The sequence below is a fragment of the Egretta garzetta genome, unplaced genomic scaffold (genome assembly GCF_000687185.1).
Source record: "Egretta garzetta isolate BGI_Z169 unplaced genomic scaffold, ASM68718v1 scaffold113, whole genome shotgun sequence".
Classification (NCBI taxonomy): domain Eukaryota; kingdom Metazoa; phylum Chordata; class Aves; order Pelecaniformes; family Ardeidae; genus Egretta; species Egretta garzetta.
The window spans coordinates 1,196,472-1,215,785 of NW_009259115.1; the positions used below are offsets into that span (position 1 = coordinate 1,196,472).

General features: G+C 47.5%; 1 protein-coding gene across 1 annotated transcript in view; it reads right to left on the minus strand.

Moving 5' to 3' along the window:
• Nucleotides 1-4,273: 4,273 nt before the first annotated feature.
• Nucleotides 4,274-19,314, minus strand: part of COL6A3 (collagen type VI alpha 3 chain) — a 56,653-nt gene continuing 41,612 nt past the window's right edge. Inside the window, exons 38-43 of the mRNA XM_035891078.1 lie at nucleotides 18,808-18,916; nucleotides 17,765-18,045; nucleotides 16,212-16,472; nucleotides 14,326-14,400; nucleotides 5,093-5,263; nucleotides 4,274-4,314 (exon numbers count right to left, since the gene is read on the minus strand). Of these exons, the coding sequence (XP_035746971.1) occupies nucleotides 4,274-4,314; nucleotides 5,093-5,263; nucleotides 14,326-14,400; nucleotides 16,212-16,472; nucleotides 17,765-18,045; nucleotides 18,808-18,916 (938 nt within the window). The remainder of the gene's footprint in view (nucleotides 4,315-5,092; nucleotides 5,264-14,325; nucleotides 14,401-16,211; nucleotides 16,473-17,764; nucleotides 18,046-18,807; nucleotides 18,917-19,314) is intronic.

The window sequence follows — 19,314 nt, forward strand, 5'->3', positions numbered from 1 at the left end:
CCCAGGGACTGTCCGCTCTCACCCCTTAGGGCAATTATAGGATTGCCCTAAATCTCTGGAGCTTTCTGGGAACAGGTTAGACAAAACTTTATGAAGCTGACATAGGTCAGGTTGACCCTGCCTCGGAGACTTGCATACAGTCCAGGCAAGTCTTGGATTTAACTCTTTGTCTTCAAGTCCTAATGCTAATTCTGTCCCAGACAGCAGAGCCACCAGCCTTTATTGTAGCAGTGACCCTCCTCACAAAATGTTTCACACTAAGGTTGCCCAGAGGAAGCCACAAAGTCCTACATCCTCTCCTTTTAGGAGTGGATCCTGGTTGTCTAAATGTAGGCCCCTGCTGCAAGTGAAGACACTCAGTGTTGGTTAACTATACCCGCATGTGTTGGAAAACATGGTAAAGGTTATGAAGATCCCATATACATTGTGCAACTGGTGCCCGAGGGTTTCTGAAATGACACAACACGTCTAGATGCAGGCAACCATATTGGCTATATCAATGGTCAGACCTTCCTAGCATCGCTGGGGTGCCTCAGGGCATGGGCCCCACAGGTGGGTTATGCTAAAACATGTGGTCAGGCCTATCCAAAAGGAGATGCGAGCAGGCCAGAGCAGGAGGAGGATGCCAGGTTACCCTCTCCACTGATGCTGAACTTTTTTTACAAGATGTCTTGGTAATTAGCAGAAGTGATGTAGCTGTTGTGGTCTGGCAATGAGAGATGCAGCTTCTAGGGAGTGGTAGTATCTTTTATTAGGCTGATGCACCTCAAGAAAGTAGGCTTTCAGGCATTCAAGTCCTTTTCTGGCCACAGCCTGAGGGTTTGAGAGCATCAGCCCAACCATGGGACATGTCCTCCAGTGGTTCACTCAGTGCTCATGCCAAAAGATGGAGAGACTTTCTGAACAGTGTTAGACAACAGAACAGGTCTTCACCATGGGACTTTACTTCCAGTGAAGTTCTTTTATTTCACAACGTGCCCTCAGCTGGTGGGAAAATGCTGGGCTTGAGCCCAGCTTTTCTTTCTTTGCCTTGTCACTCTCGGGCAGGGGTGGGAGACTGACACTGTACCTTTCAAAGCAAAATCGTGGGGATTTCTGATGCAGGAGATTTAGATGGGATGCCCATGTAAAAAGTCCTGCCTAAAGGACTGTGTCCTCTGGATTACAGCACACATACCTATCACATCTGTCCTTAGTTTATCAACACAATGTCTGTAATCTCTTTAGGATGCTGCAAAGAAATGGTTTCACAAGGGGATAGGAACTGTTTAGCCAGAGCTAATATGTCTGCAGAAAAAATATCTTAGCAGCCCTCTCCCCTCACACGGGGGCCTCGGTGACCAGGGGGGATGCCAGCTGGATTTGCAGCATTGAGGTGCTAATAAATGGTGAAAGGCACCCCAAAAGCAGCAGGGCACAGATGTAGGGGCTAACCATCGGCAGCCGGGAGCTGAGCATGCTACTCGGGGCTCTGCTGGGCTGGGCTGAGCTATTTTTACTCCCAGTCTGGTCCCGCAGCCACGCTGGCAGATGTGCTCCCAGCTGCAGATGACTTCCATGTGTAACCCTGCGCGGCCGCTGGCCATGGGCCCGGGGCGTAACGTGCTTCCTTAAAAGGCTCTAGAGAGGCGACTGCAATGCCCCATGGCCCCAGGGGTGGGAGGGGATGGGGGCCCCCTTCCCAGGCCGCCTGCTCCCGCCAACAGGACGCTCCATGAAAGCCCAGGCTGCGCCTTCACATCCCAGAGTGCTGCACGGTCCATCGAAAGCAGCTTTCCCAGGAAACGGAGGCAGCACCGGCACTGGGAAAACCTCTCCCATGCTGCAGAGGGGAGGGAAGGATGATTCTTGGGTGGTTTTAACCTAGCTGCAACTTCTATACCCTGTGAGAGCAAAAAAAAAGGGGACTTCGGCATGCCCCCGTGCATGGTAAAATGCAGGGCAGGCTGCTCTGTCTTCTGGAGTGACCACAGCTGAGTGCAGCCATTGCAAAAGCCAATTATAATAATAAATTTTAAAAGTCACCCATTCCCCTCTTTTTTAACAAAGCCCTTGCGATGTGAGCAGAGAGGGTGCCAAATGAACAGCACAGCTTCCCAAGCGCACTGCCGGGGCTCGGCTTGGCCCCACTCAAGCGGTGTCCCTGCCATCCCCGAGCCCTGCGCAAGTGGCTTGGTACTGACAGGAAATTTTGGGAGCTGGGATGCACCACATGCCAGGAATGGCATGAAAGCTGGGACACCTAAAACTGTAAATCCCTTTGGGGACAAAACCCAGAGGAGCCCAACGTGCTCCCCTTGCCAGAAGGAATCTGCAGCCCCACTCACCTGGACAAGTCAAGGTGAGCCTCTTGGATCCCTGTGGATCATGTCCAGCATTGAGCAGGGAACCTGAGGTGTCTGGCCAGTTTCATTTAGTCTTGTAAATGGTGTCATGGAAGACAAATCCTGATGGGAGGGCTGCAGCCAAAGGCATCATGTAAAACACATGTGGAGTGTCTCATGAAGTGGGTGTCTCCTGAAGACCCACCTGAAGTGCTTCAGAAAGCGGCAGCCCAAAGTGTGGGGCAGGTGAGCACTAGGCCATGTTTTCCTTGTGACAGCCCCCCCTGCCCCCGACCCATGGAGGACAACATTGGGTAAGTCCTAAATTGTAAGCTTGGTCTCCTTTCCAAGATTTAGCCAATGTGACCCTGTTCTCCAGAAGTGAGTAAATAAATGCCGTCTCCCCTGTGGGCCTGCTCTGGTTTTGGCATTCAGCTGCCCCTTCCATGGCAAGTGCCTGCAAGGCTTGCGTCTTCCTTCTCAGCACCTCCACTGGGCCATGGGAAGCGTTATCAACCCCTGCCTGCGGACCACAGCCAAGACCTGGGGAAATTTAGGACCTCAGCCTCACAGCCCAGAGCTGCCCCGTGCCCTGGGGGGGTCAAGTTCATCTGCTTTGTACTTTTAGGGGGGATTTTTGGAGAGGGAGGGAACCGTGCATTGTTTCTGTGAATTTTAGCTTCCTTGGACAAGCTCAGATTAAGGACAGGAATACCCTGGGGTAAAAATGCCATGGCTATGGGCAGCGAAGGAGACACCCAAAAATGCCCATGAGGTCATTGAGCCATGCAGGTTGGAAGGGACCTCCAAATGCCCCTGGTCCAATACCCTGCTCAAAGGAGGGCCAGCTGAGGCCAGGTTGCTCAAGGCCATGTCCAGCTGTGTTTAAATTCCTCCAGGATGGAGATTTCACAACTGAGACATCTCGGTTTCCACCTTTTTCCAAGCTGGAAAATTCCAGGTTACCAGCAGCACCTCAGTGATGTCCCCATGAATATCCATACTGCATCCATCCTCCTGGGATTTCCCTCCAAAGGAATGGTTTCCAGACCCTGGAAAATCACTTCGCTGATGCCCATCATGGCTTTTACAAATACAAAACCATGAATTTCTCAAAACCTCCATTAGACTTTATTTAAAAGTTCTTTGTATAGACTTCCTGACACAGAATCCATAATAAAAATAAAATCCCCTTCCCACCCACTGTCCCCCCTCCCCAAATTGCTTTGCTTTGTATTTTATAAAACATACAACATCAGAAGAATGCCAGAGGCATCCTACACCACAATTTAAAAATTTGTTAACTGAGGCCTTGGTCCCAGCAGTGCATTTGCATTCGGAAACGTTGCTTCCTTTTCCTTGCTAGTTCGGTTGGCCACATATGTTACAAATGCATACAAGAGATCTAGTTTGAAATCTAATCCAGCAAAAGGAGAAAAAAAAAAAAACTAATAAAAAAGGAAGAATGAAAAATTGAACAGCTCGTTTATCAGAATTAGCTACTCTCTTACGCAAAGGCTTCCCCTTTAAAGTTATGCTCAGTTATGAAAACGATAAAAGCAAGCATGTAACAGTCGCAGTGAAATTATTACAATTTTTTTTTTGTCTCATTTTTATGTTGCCTTAGACAGGCAGACTGCCGGAATCAGAAAGAAAGGGTAATTTAGAGAGGTGTTCAGACACAATAACAATCTGCCATTAGGTAAATATTTGGTAATGTTGAAGCTATACAATATAATCCGGACACATGTAGCACTCAGTCCACAAACAGTTTAGCACCATATTGATAGGTCGTGCAGCAAAACACTTTCTTCAAGGTTTGCTTGGAAGTTAAAAGCATGAAATAGTACAGTGCAAGGTAGTCTATACCCTTAGCTTCTATAGGGGTAAGGTGGCAACGGCTGATGCTCCTGGCTGTCTCAGAGGTATGTGTTGGCAGGTTGCCGGCTCTATGTTCCTATCGTCGTCACCACGCCAGCGTTGATGTTACCTAAAAAGGTTTGATGGAGAAAGACAAAATAAATGAGGGGTTTTTTCCATGCATAGAACCATAGAATCATTTAGGTTGGAAAAGACCTTTAAGATCATCAAGTCCAACCGTTAACCTAACCCTGCCATCCCACCACTAAACCATGTCCCTAAGCACCTTGTCTACCCATCTTTTAAATACCTCCAGGGATGAGGACTCTACCACCTCCCTGGGCAGCCCATTCCAGAGCCTGACAACCCTTTCTGTGAAGAAATTTTTCCTAATGTACAACCTAAACCTGCTCTGGCACAACTTCAGGCCATTTCCCCTCGTCCTATCGCCTGTTACCAGGGAGAAGAGGCCGACCCCCACCTCACTACAGCCTCCTGTCAGGGAGTTGTAGAGGGCGATCAGGTCTCCCCTCAGCCTCCTCTTCTCCAGACTAAACAACCCCAGTTCCCTCAGCCGTTCCTCATCAGACTTGTGTTCCAGACCCCTCACCAGTTTTGTGGCTCTCCTCTGGACATGTTCCAGCAATGCAACGTCTTTCTTGTAGTGAGGGGCCCAAAACTGAACACAGTATTCAAGGTGCGGCCTCACCAGCACCGAGTACGGGAGCACGATCACTTCCCATGCATGGGAAGCTGTGCAGAATATTGAGGGAAGATAAACTGAGTTAATTGCCAGGACTTGCTGTGGAGTCCAGAGCGCCACAACCAAGCTCACCACAGCCATGAATTGGACTGGAAATGCCAGAGACTTGGCTGGCCCCCTCTGCCACCATGCATAAGCTGCTTACCAGGGATGCAAACTTTTTCACATTCTTTCTGCGTGTTAAATCTGTTCTCATTGCCTCCGCAGCCACCGTACCAGAACCGGGCACAGCTCTTGGTCTCAGTGTCATAATACCATTTCAGCACAAAGTTTCTGCAGGTCCCCTCGTCTTTTTGCAGCCGGCAGATATCCATGACTGCGGATAAAAGCAGGAGCAAGAAGAGTCAGCAATAACACTCCTTGTTGAAGCCCAGTATCTCTGAAGAGATGTGCATGGTAGAGAAATGCCTGTGAGTGAGGCTGACATGCAAGCTCAGAAAGAGCAACCAGAGCATAGACCCTGCATGTGACCTGTGACTAAGCCCCATTTCTTAGTTTGCAAAGAGAAGGTCTTTCTTTGGATGTCTTGGCCCAAGAGGACAGCAGCCCTCACCCACAAGCCCTCAGCCATGCTGCTGTCATGCAGCTATGGAGCGATGCTGAGATGAAGGAAGAGTGCTGCACAGCAGCGCTTGTCTGCAGATCCCCTGGATTTGCAGGAAATGAGTTGGCAGGTCTCAGAACTGGGAGAGGACTGGCTGGGCTGCAAGGGAAAAAGTATCAGCACCATCATTTTCCTATTAAAAATACTGGCTTTCCCTGAAAAGAGAAATCTTCTACATGAAGATGCTCCAGAAGCTACCACACACTGCTCTGTGGCATCCTGCATCCCTTGCTGGGTGAGCAGGGGACAAAATAACAAAGTACCTGGATGTGTTAAAATGAAATTGCCAAATAAATAAATTTTTAAAAGTAAAAATATCCAGTATTAGCCACTAATTTACCATCAAGTCACAAACAAGGCGTCCCCTGCAGACAGGGATGCAAAAGGAGCTCATGCCACCTCTGCTCAGCACAGTGTAACCATCAGCCATCCTGGTTAGTCCTGAAAAAGCCTTGTTACCATAGCCCTGAGTCAGGCAGACACCAGAAATTTCTGGTATCATGCTTATCACTGCCACTTATCAGTGGTACAGAGTCAGGCTGCTGGTGTCCAGCCTTGGGCATGAGTGAAAATCATTAACTCATCAGTCAAACAAGTAAATGAGTATCAGTAAACCAGCCAGCACCAAAAAATGAATGGGGGAGAAAGAGATGGGCAAAGTGTGGAGGAGTATTTGCAACCAGGACCCCTTCATTTTAATTAAGGAAAAAAAAAAATAAGGCCTTTTGCTTTTTTTTTTTTCCCCCCAAAAAGAAAAGATAAATCAATGTCTACAGGGTACACCAGCAACGACTGCTGGGGAAATTCAGGTCTTGAAGTTCAGATAATCTTGACTTAGGATCATGGCAAGGTGCCAGAAATCAACCTACTTAAAGGACTCACCTCTTAAATTGTGGTTAATATTCCCAATGTTAGGGGAATATATAGTGAATATAGGAAAGAGCATGTAGATATAGGGTGAACACATAAAAAGGTGTTATTTGCAAGTGAATTTCTTTGGGGTCTGATGAGAACACAGGCATGCTAAACACTGCTAAAGTTTTCATGGGAAGAAGGGCGCAGAAAATTATCCTTGAAATCCTGACTAGAAAGTAGGTCTGGCAACAACTCCTAGGCAATAAGAAAGCCCCGGCGGCGGGTTTACATTAAAGGAAATTGCGGCTGGGTCTGGCAGCTGCACAGAGCCCAGGAACGCTGCAGTTCAGGCTGGGATGCTCCTGGGGGGAAGGTGGAAATGCCCAGAGCAGTGCCAGGCATGCTTCTGGGCAGACCCTGCCAAATACCTAAACTCTTTCTGCCCACTCATTTTAATTGCGTTTCTCCCTCCGTGCTGCGAGGGGCTGAACAGATCGCTGCCAGAACAGCGCTGTGGTCAGAGGGGTCAGGCTCAAGTGGTCCATGCTGCTGAGGTCGGGAAGGAGGTTGGGTGGTTTGTTTGAGCAGTGGGTTTACAGTTTAGATAGGAGGAGCTGGGAATAATTCCTTTCCCAGAGAGGAGACGTGTCTGAAAGGATGCGCCTGCTCATCCTCCTGTTCTAAAGGCAGCTTCTTGAAGGAGGATTTCTTTTTTAATCTCTGTTTTTCCTTGGAATTTGAAATCAATATTGGTCTTCCACTTCAGCTTTGCTTTTGGGCTCCTACAGCCAAAAGCTTCCTCATACCTTTGGCAGGTTCTTTGCCTTTTATTATTCTGATTTTTTTTTCCTCTCGAAGCTGATCTCCCTTTTTTCCTGCCTTCCAAACCACTGAAAGCCAGCAGATATCAATACAAGAGTGACTCTGCCCTAAACCCCATGCACCCTTTCGGGAACCTAACCAGTAATCAAAACATTCAGCTGATGGGTGGTATAATACAATTTTTCTCTGTGGCAGAGTCCAGGCAGCCCAGCTTTTCACTCCCCATCCCCTTTGAGAATGGAAGCAGCCTTCAGGATCAGCAGATGCAGAGGGAAATTCAGCCACTGCTCAGAGGCAGATCTGGCTTGAGGAAAGCTGCTTGAGTTGTAATCTTCAGTTTGCCTGCCCTAGTATTGCTACCACAGGAGCTTGTGCCACTCTCTGGTTTCAGAGCACCATCAAACCCCACCTAGCAACTGCTCCAGCTGAACCACAGGATGGCATTTTAACTGAAATCTAGACACCCCCCCCAAAAAAAAAAACCAAACCAAAAAACCAAGCCCAAAACAAAATAAATGAAGCACAAGCTTATCCAAAAATTTCAAAGAATTTATGGAGAGCAAGAACTGGGGAGCTAAAATGTGTTTTAAGCTGTGGCTGACTCTGGCAGGTTCAAAAGATAGTGGCAGCCACCATAAGCTGGAGTTTTAATTCATCCTGTGGACAAGATGTGCCTGGGTGCCTCAGTTGCACTTTCATTTAATTTTGTCATGGTAAAAATACATGTATATATAATTAAATAATCAAAGGTTATCACAGCATTTAAAAATCTTCAAATGGGAGGTGGGTCTGATGCTTGGTTTTGCACCCAAAGAACCCTAAGGTTTGGGAGACCAAATCATTTCTCAGTGTTGCACCTGGCTATGGTACCTGATATGGGCTGAACTGAGCGCCTGACCCAATGCCTAGCATTTTAAAAGCTAAGCTGCACGTGAACTCCCGTGTCTCTTTTTCCATGGTGGATTTGAGCTCTGGTTTTGCAGAAAACAAAAAGAGAATGAAGTGGTGAATAGAGCGGGGGACCCTGGTGGGGTGGGCAGAGACGCAAGCATCCCTCCAGGGCCTCTTGGTTGCTTTTCTTGACTATCTGCCCAGGGCAGAATGGCGCCAAATTCATGAAATATCACTTTAGCCTGAACAACAGTTGCTGGAAACATCATCAAGGCATGTGATGATGATCAGAAGGGGCTGGTCTATGGGATGGGGCTAGCAGAAACATGCACTCTCCGGAGAAAAAACACACTGGGGAGGCTTCCCTGTTCTAGGAGGATGAAATCCTGCTCTAGATTGAAGCCATGGGTTTCTGTACAAGCCATACACTGCTTCCTCTGGCTGAAAAGTCCTCAAACTGCAACCATGTTTTGTCCATGATGCCTGTTTGCAGCCCCAAAGCACCTTGCAATCTCCTTTTGCAAGCAGCTGCCACCCCAGGCATCTCCATGGCTGGTGGTGGCCTCTTCCTTGCTTGCCTGCATGTTTCTGCAGGGGCACCCACAGCTGGACTTGGGCTGCACCACTGCCAGCGGCAAAAATTCCTGAGTCTGATTTAAGGGGCCTAACGTACACTTAAGAAATTCAAATGGGTGGGAGGGTTCTTAATTTGCCTTTTCAAACCCTGTCAAAGTGAATTTCTTTGGGGTCTGATGAGAACACAGGCATGCTAAACACTGCTAAAGTTTTCATGGGAAGAAGGGCGCAGAAAATTATCCTTGAAATCCTGACTAGAAAGTAGGTCTGGCAACAACTCCTAGGCAATAAGAAAGCCCCGGCGGCAGGTTTACATTAATGCCCAGAGCAGTGCCAGGCATGCTTCTGGGCAGACCCTGCCAAATACCTAAACTCTTTCTGCCCACTCATTTTAATTGCGTTTCTCCCTCCGTGCTGCGAGGGGCTGAACAGATCGCTGCCAGAACAGCGCTGTGGTCAGAGGGGTCAGGCTCAAGTGGTCCATGCTGCTGAGGTCGGGAAGGAGGTTGGGTGGTTTGTTTGAGCAGTGGGTTTACAGTTTAGATAGGAGGAGCTGGGAATAATTCCTTTCCCAGAGAGGAGACGTGTCTGAAAGGATGCGCCTGCTCATCCTCCTGTTCTAAAGGCAGCTTCTTGAAGGAGGATTTCTTTTTTAATCTCTGTTTTTCCTTGGAATTTGAAATCAATATTGGTCTTCCACTTCAGCTTTGCTTTTGGGCTCCTACAGCCAAAAGCTTCCTCATACCTTTGGCAGGTTCTTTGCCTTTTATTATTCTGATTTTTTTTTCCTCTCGAAGCTGATCTCCCTTTTTTCCTGCCTTCCAAACCACTGAAAGCCAGCAGATATCAATACAAGAGTGACTCTGCCCTAAACCCCATGCACCCTTTCGGGAACCTAACCAGTAATCAAAACATTCAGCTGATGGGTGGTATAATACAATTTTTCTCTGTGGCAGAGTCCAGGCAGCCCAGCTTTTCACTCCCCATCCCCTTTGAGAATGGAAGCAGCCTTCAGGATCAGCAGATGCAGAGGGAAATTCAGCCACTGCTCAGAGGCAGATCTGGCTTGAGGAAAGCTGCTTGAGTTGTAATCTTCAGTTTGCCTGCCCTAGTATTGCTACCACAGGAGCTTGTGCCACTCTCTGGTTTCAGAGCACCATCAAACCCCACCTAGCAACTGCTCCAGCTGAACCACAGGATGGCATTTTAACTGAAATCTAGACACCCCCCCCCAAAAAAAAACAAACCAAAAAACCAAGCCCAAAACAAAATAAATGAAGCACAAGCTTATCCAAAAATTTCAAAGAATTTATGGAGAGCAAGAACTGGGGAGCTAAAATGTGTTTTAAGCTGTGGCTGACTCTGGCAGGTTCAAAAGATAGTGGCAGCCACCATAAGCTGGAGTTTTAATTCATCCTGTGGACAAGATGTGCCTGGGTGCCTCAGTTGCACTTTCATTTAATTTTGTCATGGTAAAAATACATGTATATATAATTAAATAATCAAAGGTTATCACAGCATTTAAAAATCTTCAAATGGGAGGTGGGTCTGATGCTTGGTTTTGCACCCAAAGAACCCTAAGGTTTGGGAGACCAAATCATTTCTCAGTGTTGCACCTGGCTATGGTACCTGATATGGGCTGAACTGAGCGCCTGACCCAATGCCTAGCATTTTAAAAGCTAAGCTGCACGTGAACTCCCGTGTCTCTTTTTCCATGGTGGATTTGAGCTCTGGTTTTGCAGAAAACAAAGAGAATGAAGTGGTGAATAGAGCGGGGGACCCTGGTGGGGTGGGCAGAGACGCAAGCATCCCTCCAGGGCCTCTTGGTTGCTTTTCTTGACTATCTGCCCAGGGCAGAATGGCGCCAAATTCATGAAATATCACTTTAGCCTGAACAACAGTTGCTGGAAACATCATCAAGGCATGTGATGATGATCAGAAGGGGCTGGTCTATGGGATGGGGCTAGCAGAAACATGCACTCTCCGGAGAAAAAACACACTGGGGAGGCTTCCCTGTTCTAGGAGGATGAAATCCTGCTCTAGATTGAAGCCATGGGTTTCTGTACAAGCCATACACTGCTTCCTCTGGCTGAAAAGTCCTCAAACTGCAACCATGTTTTGTCCATGATGCCTGTTTGCAGCCCCAAAGCACCTTGCAATCTCCTTTTGCAAGCAGCTGCCACCCCAGGCATCTCCATGGCTGGTGGTGGCCTCTTCCTTGCTTGCCTGCATGTTTCTGCAGGGGCACCCACAGCTGGACTTGGGCTGCACCACTGCCAGCGGCAAAAATTCCTGAGTCTGATTTAAGGGGCCTAACGTACACTTAAGAAATTCAAATGGGTGGGAGGGTTCTTAATTTGCCTTTTCAAACCCTGTCATGCCCTTACAAGGATTAAAGTGCTGCTATTAGGTGCCAGAGCTTGCTTCACCCCTAGGTTTCCCTCCCAACTCTGCAAAGGGTTCTTGAAACACCACTCAAAGGGGAAGGCTGCTATGATAGCAAGGCTTTTCTGCAGTCACGTTCCCATCCCAACCCCTTGCTGAACCAACACAGGTGATTGCAAGTCTCTACTTCCTTCCCAGGTCTTGAAAATGTTTGCAAACACAACCGTTTAGTCTCAGGAAGTCCTCAAGAAGGTCATTGTCATTTTCATGAGCTTCTCCCTCAACTTTGATTTTTATCTTTTGGTGCAAAAGGAAAACATCTGCACGCAAGACCCAAGCCCCATGGAGTAGTTTTCCATCAAGTGTTTTGGTTACAGGCAGTGAAACGTTCGCAATTCTTTGCATCTCAGCAAAGGCACACTGCTGAGCGGTGGTGTTGGTTAGTCATGCAGCAGTAACAGAAACTGCTTTGGGACCGTGCCACAATCCAGTTCAGCAACCCCACACTTCTCACGAAATCCAGTGTGTGATTTTGTCAAGTAGCTGTGGTTTGCACTCAGGTCGTGCAAACGCAACATATCCCGGTGTGACAACATGCATGCAAGGTGGCTTGCTCATGCAAAGCAAATGGTAGAGCATGGTCATGTCAAGGAGCAAATGAAAACCAACTCTGTACTACTGGTGATCTTGTACTGGACAAGCTTGGAGGCATGCTATGAAATGATCAAGGTGAAATAATGGATTTGCTTTGGGTTTTGATTTTGATTTTTTGGATGTTACCTGACAATAAGCTTTTCTCAAGGGGTGGCTGCTGCACGGCTTTCTCAGCTGCTGCTGGAGGAAAAAGTGCGTGCGTTTGGATTATAAACGATATTTTCTCTCTGATCCAAACAGTATTTGACAATATGATAAAATACAAAAGAATTAATCCCCACATGGTACTTACATGGTTTTAAGCATTTGCTAATGCACTCTGCTTCGGCCTCAAATCTATTGGCATTACCACCACAGCCACCATACCAACCCTGGCTGCAGATCTTGTTTTTGTAGTCAAAGAACCACACAATCTGATAGTCCTTGCACTGCATGCCCATGTCAAAGTCCAGCAAGCAAGGGTCTGGCCAATCTGCATGTCAAAAGGTGCAAAGGTTAAGTGACTCTGAAAGGGTTAAAAGCTGAAAAAGCAGAGACTGAAAAGAAAAAAAGAAAAAAAAGCCCGGTACAGGACTGGTGGCATTTCCTTGTTGTGTGATTTCTGTTGCTGAATGCAAACCTTCCTGAGCCTCCAGCTTGCCTCTCCCCTCTCTTGATTTCATTGCGCATCCAAGCCCAAGTCCCTGGGCCAAGGTGATGGGAGCCCCTTACTCGTCTCTGGTGCACACAAGATCAGGCCCTCACACAACTGCCCCCATGTATTTTCAGAGCGACTTTTCTTGGCTGTAACTTTTAATACTTAAATGTGTTTATTTTACCTCTAAAGGCAAGCCGCACCTGGAAGACCTTAAGGCTTAAGGATTTAAACGTATGTTCGTTTCCTGCCCAGAAATGATAATTTAGGTCCAAATCCCAGAGTTTTTATTAGCAAAGATAGTCCATCCATGCTAGCAGCTTCTTTGCCTATATAAGGAGGGCAGAATCTGGGGCTTCCTCTGAGGTCTGTTGGAATATTTACACACGGGTCTCTCCCATTGCACTGAGAACTAGAGAAGACTCAGCTAAACAACCCACCCCAAATCCCCTGCCCTGTATGATGTCTTCAGCCTGTTGAAAAACTTGAGATTAGCATCCTAGGGAATGTTTCCCCCAAATTGCCAGCTGCCATAAATCCTCGGGCAGAGATGTTTGCTGCGAGTAGGTCAACAAGAGGAGCTGAGATTGAGAGGTCTGCGCTGAAGCGCAGAGCAAGCACACAGCACATCAGTTTTCCTTTGGGCAGACCTACACAAGCCTACTCACCTTGTTTCCAAAGGGCTGGCACACAAGGGGTTAAACAAAGCCATGGGGGTGCAGATGAAGGTTTCAGAGGGGATGTCAGGGCCAGGGAGAGGGACAAAATGGGTGGGAACGCGTGGCAAGGGTAGGATAAGACATGCAGCAAGGCAGAAATTAGATGGTCCTTGCCCGGCACAAGCCCTTGGCCCCTCCGCTGCAGCAAGCTGCAGTGGTACCATCAGCCAGGCGTGAGGTCCATGCTCATCCCTTCCAACGCAAGCAGCCAGACTCCAGCAGCAGCTTTGCAACTCTTGTTGGCTGAATGCACTGAGCAGCAGCATCTCCCCATGCTCTCAAATCACCTCAGGAAGAAAATGAGCTACAGTCCAAGCAAAATGCTTAAAGAAAAACATTAGAGTGATGATTCAGGGATGAGTTTTGGATGCCAGATCCATAGTCGGTGCCTGTGGCAGGGATGTGTTTCTTTAAGAAGGTCGAGAGCCCTTCCAGACCCTTGGAAGAAGGGTTGCAGCCTGGCACTTATGGTACAACTGAGTGTAATAGCGCTGATATAATGAGCTTGATATCAACAAAAGCAATGAGATGATGCAGCTGCAGTGATTATGGGTTACTAACACAGGTTAATGAGATTAACAACAGAGTAGGAGTTGACAGCTTGCACATCTAGAGGTTTCACTACATATACCACTGATGGCAGAGAAACAGGGGATGAGCAGATGGATGAAACTGGAGGGAGACTACCAATTAGCCCAATTTATGCAAATATTTGACACTAACTCCCCTGCAATCCCTGGCTGTTGTTCAAGCCCTTGTCGAGAGCTGTGTGTTAAACCAAGGAGCCAAGACCTATTCTTTGCCCCAAATGGGGAGCGAGAGTGCGAACAAGCATCAGGTGATGTTCTGCATCCACACATGCCAGAGAGGCCATGGGGCACAGCCTGCCTATGGAGAGCAGCACTGGGGCCCTGGCACACCCCCCATCCTTAAGATGGAAACAGGACCTGTTTTGAGTCCCCCATGAAGATCACAGCAACTTCAGGAGTCTCTAGATCCAGCATGGGGCAGAGACCCCAATACAGGGCTCAGGTCTGCATGGACAACACTGTTATCTAGCTCATAACCTGCTGGCTCTGCAAAGCAAAGGACTCACAGATTCTTTAGTCCTAGCAGGGATTTGAGAAAGGCCAGGTTTGGGAGCAGGCAAGGCGAAGACTGGTGCAAACAGCCAGGCTCTCGGTGAGGGTCCTGGCAGAGCTCCCCAGCCCAGCACTCCAACCATCACCCATACTCACCACTCTCAGGCCCTTCCAGCGGCTCAGTGTTGAGCATCATGTTGGCCAGGGATACCTTGGGCTGTGCCGAGGTCTCTGTGGGGAAGAAGCAGCGGGGTCAGCCAAGGGGAAGGGGATCTACAACAGTACCCTCGGTGCAGCCATAAACAAACTCACTGGCCCCAGCCCCAGCACGGGGGACACACACAAGTCACAGGGGCTGGGTCTGGATCTGTTTACCCTAATGCATTCATTTCAGAAATGTTTATTGGAGGCAGCTGACAGGATGAGTAATCCACAATGGCCCAGCCGCACGGGGATGAGTTCACCTTAGTCTCCCCAGCCGGCGGCTTTGCTGCACAGTTGGGCTCATCCTCAGGGTTGGCTGTGAAGGAGCATCCCCAGGGCCCCAACACCACTCTGCTTTGGATGGCTCCTGCTCATCCCACAGCATGCAACTGGAGGGCTCTGGAGGAGCAGGTGTGCCTTCTCTGTAGCCGGTTTAGCTTTGTTCCTCTGGCCTTAGACAGGGCAGGGAAAAAAGGCATCCTCCAGGGGAGAAAATAGTCCATGATGGATCTTCTCTTGTTCCCCTGCAGCCCTCAAGGACTGTCCACGCATTGCACAGCTCTCCTTGACTACACTCCTCCCATCCCTCTAGGAACTATGTTGTTCTGGACTGTCACCAGGGGAAGAAATCCCTTGTAATGGAAAGGAGAACATGGTCCATATTGCATCATGCCCCTTTCCAGGGCAGCCTGTGGTTCATTTTCCCTGGGGCTGGAGGGCACGAGGAGGCTTCAGCCACAGGAAGGGTTGGATTTGTTTTTCTCTGGTGGAGGTTATGGGTGTGGGTAAAGGGGACAGTGCTACCCAGTGTATAGGTCACAGCTTGTGGGCATAGGTAGCATCACTGCTGCCTGCCCAGTTTGTTCCCATTTCAGATTTACTGTATGGGAAATGCAGTTTCCCTGGGCATCAAGAGCTCCAAGTCAACACATGCGAATGTTACTTCTACACACTGATGTCTCTTCTCACCATTTTTGTGGGCACATTTATTGCTCCTGAAGGTAAGAGACTTCAGACCTGATCCAAACCCACTGAAGCCAATGGAAAGACTCTCTGTGGGCACTGAAATTGGCTCTGAAGTGCCAGAAGCCACCAGATGCAGCACTGGTAGGACCAGCACAAACTTCTCCACACCACCAAGCCAAGTCACCTCTATGCCAAGCTATATATATAAAAAAAAAAAAAATAAATTGGCTGTGTCTTAGCAACTTTTGGCCATGCCAAAGGGTTTGGTGAGGTTTACATGTGATCTGTACACATGGAGCTTGGATCCCCAAAGGACTAAACCTTCCATTTAATCTCTTCTTTGCAGGTTTTTTTTTTATAATATAGTATGCAAAGCAGAAGCAGATAGGTGGCTATGGAAATGGCAATCAGAGAAGCAACTTTTCTTGCTTATTTTGCATTCAGGATGGACTGAATTTGCTCTGTGTTAACCCAGTTTGGCTGGGTTACAGCAATGCTGACTGGACCCCACCAAGACCCATTGTGCAAAGCCTCCTGCACTCATTAAAAAGACAACTTCCCTCTGGGACTGGCTTTAATTCTCCCACAATCTGTGTCCATTTAACACCACCGAAGCGTCTACTTGCATTTGCCAAAGAAACACATTTGCAGCGTTTCATAACCGGGTCCTTCTGCTAGACTGGAGGATGCCAGACATGCAGTGACACAACGGAGGATGCCAGACATGCAGTGACACAACTGAGCATTGACAGGGCTGGGATCCTTGGTAGCAACTGATTCCCTGACCCATATATGGGGTTTTTTTTTTCCATTTTTTGTGTCCATTTTATGAAAACATAAATGTTTATGTGTTTTCCTCAAGAGGTACTTACTTGTGTTGAATGTCCCTGTGTAGGTAACTTTGGGTTGGGATTTCTGGTAGCCAGTAATGACGACAAGATATTTCTGTCCACTTCTGAGTCCTCGGATCACGTGCTCAGTGCCAGTCAGGTTTTGCTTCTGCACGAGAGAGTGGTCATGCGCTAAGGTGACAGTGATATCAAAAGTGTAGGCGTTGTGTGCCTCAGGACCGGCCCAGCGCAGCCTGGCACTGTTCTCAGTGACATCTGTGATCTGGACATCATGGGTCTTTGCTGCAATGCAAAATCAGAAGAAACACTAAGCAAGGACTTGAAGAGGAAAGGTCTCAAGGAAAAAGTGTCTCAGTGCTGCAAGATCTCCTTCCCAGTCCATAGCAAATAAATTTGTCTGCAGCCAGTTGTGACATGTGCAAGCCAGGCTGTAACTTTGCTACCTCAGATGCCCAACCCAGCACACAGAAGGGAGGCTTTTTTTTACAGCCTAGATGTTTCATAGCCTAAACCAAGTGGTTTGTTTATTTTTTCAATAATCTGCTGCAATCTAGCAAATCAAAGCATTTTTTCTATGAGATTTACACAGCCTAAAACATGATTCCCAACACAACACCTGTAAACATGGCCAGTCAGATCCTTCTCTAGGGTGCAATGGATTCACTGAACTGCTGAGGCTCTTCAAGCAAAGCCTGCTTAACGTTGAACATAACCTTAGACAGGTCAAAGAAGCTATTAGGGGAAGGTTATCCTCCTGCGGCAGAGTATTGGATGAGTCCTTTATAAACGCTACTTGGAAGAAAGAGTGGAGCAAGAAACACCCAGAAATGTTTGTTCCCCGCAAGCTGAGGACAGCATTAACCTTGCAAAAGCTCATTGCTTTTATTTATTGCTTTTTATTTATTATTTACATGAGGACATGCATTCATTGACTGGTTACACATCCCTGTGGCTTTGACACATGCTCTTTGTTACTTGTTCAGCTCATGCAGAGCTGCCTGCACCCCCTTGCAAAAACACATGGGAAAACTCCTTTACATGAACTGTGCTCACATGAAAGAGCTTTAGCATTCCCAGATAGGTCTCTGTACTGATCCAGTGATGAACTAATTGAGCTAACTATCTATATTAGCTGATGGAGAATTCAAACAATGCCATTGTATGAATCACCATAAATAGCAAAACTTAGCCAAGGGGTAAATGCTACAAGGAAAACATAGAAAGCAACTGAGCCACACTCGAAAGAGAAGAGTGCTGTCTTGCTGTACTGCTGAGCTAGGCAGCAGATGGTGGATTGTCCCATGTTTAGATGTCCTGCTTGTGTTTTGCCTAGAGGCAGCCTGTTCCCCACCCAGTTTTGCACAAAATTCTCAACAGAAGTTGACACAGCCTTAACTCCCCAGTGCAGATTTCCAGTTTTGCACCTAAAAACTTGTTTCTGCAAGCACGAAATTTGGCCTCTTAGTGACATTTCCCATAGGAATAATCCTCTCAGGCAGGAAGAAATGCCACAACCCACTGTGGTACAGACAAGCAAGAGGCACTGCTCACATGGGGAAAGCCTTTCAACGTACCGCCTTGTCTTCTCCTGCCACCTGCTGCGGTGGCCGTGGTGTTCGCGGTGGTGCGGCCGGTGGCTTTGGCGTGGGTGGCTGTGCTTGCTGCACTCTGCACAGTGGCATTCACCTGGACCACAGTGCTGGCTGTGGTCTGGTCAGTGGCTCTGGTCTGGGCTGTGGTGCTGGCAGTGGTGGTTCTGGCACGGGCATTGGTGCTTGCAACAGGCTTGATGCTTGCAGTGACCGTGGTGCTGGCAGTGAGGGTCCGGCTTAGGGTTGCATTGGGTGCCACATACCTGTCAAAGCAAAAGCAGCTGATATGGCTTTCCCTCCCCCTCTCCCCTATATAAGCAGAATTTTGGAAGTAGAGAGGAGTTGACATAGAAACCATTGGAAAGACCCTCCCCAAGGTGAATAGTCTTTGTCAGCTTTGGATATGACCACAGCCAAGCAGAGAAAAGTGCTGCAGAGCACTGGCTATCACCTGGGGCACAAGTCTGTCTATACACCAGCTTTACACACATAAGAGTGAATTCAGTAGACGGTCTGTAGCATGCCTGATTTCAAGGGGCTCAACCTTCTAAAGCCAGGACAGCTCTGTGCCGGCAATGAGTGAGTCTTGGTGGACACAAGCTTTCACTTCTGTTCAGAAAAGATTAGGATATATTCTACGATCCTGAATATCAGATAGTCCAGGGCAGCCTAGCCTCTGAAAATAGTTCACTGAGTGGAAAACCCCAAATTAATAGTAATTTCTGGAATTCCTGACCTGCATGATGAAAGTAGCATATACCTCCTTCATATCCTTTATACATATATAAATATGAAATTTAATCCGAATTTAAAATTATATGTGTACTTGTCTACCCTTCTCTAGTAGATATATCTGTTACTCTTTTGACATGGCACTAAAGGAACTAGTAAAATACTGATAATCCTGATTGTTAATGTTGAAGTTGCTTTTCCTTTATTTTCCAAACAGGGTCTGGGAAGTGAAGGCTTCTCCCCAGACAGACTGTTAGCAAAGCTCATTCTCTTGCAGACAAACCATTACTTACACTGCTTTCTGACCAGTATGCCCAGGGCTCTGGGTCTTGGCTTGATGATTATTCTGGAACCACTCACACTGTTTCCTTATCTCCGGAGGCAGGTAGAAAGCAAAGTCACCTAGACACAGAGAAAGCCTGGCATTAAACATTGGTGTTGGGGATGGTGGTTACCTACCAAAACCACATTACATATGTTTTTTCTTGATTTAAAAAAACAACTCTTCTTTTCTTGCTTGCTCTGATAAAAGCTATGGAATATCTCTTGACATTTGGTGTGGTTACTGCAGCATCCTGGGCTGGGAGTTTTGTTATGCCAGTTTACAAACATGAGAGCAGTAACTGCAAGATACCGGGGGGCTGTATGTCTTAGTCTGTCACATGTAAACAGCTTTCCTATAACAAGGCACTTCCAACCACACAGTTAATATTTTTTCAAGAGTTAGAAGTTTCCAGGACCTCTGTAAGTGGTAAATGGAAAAAGCAAACTGAGAAAACCAAAACATTTATTTCTAGGGA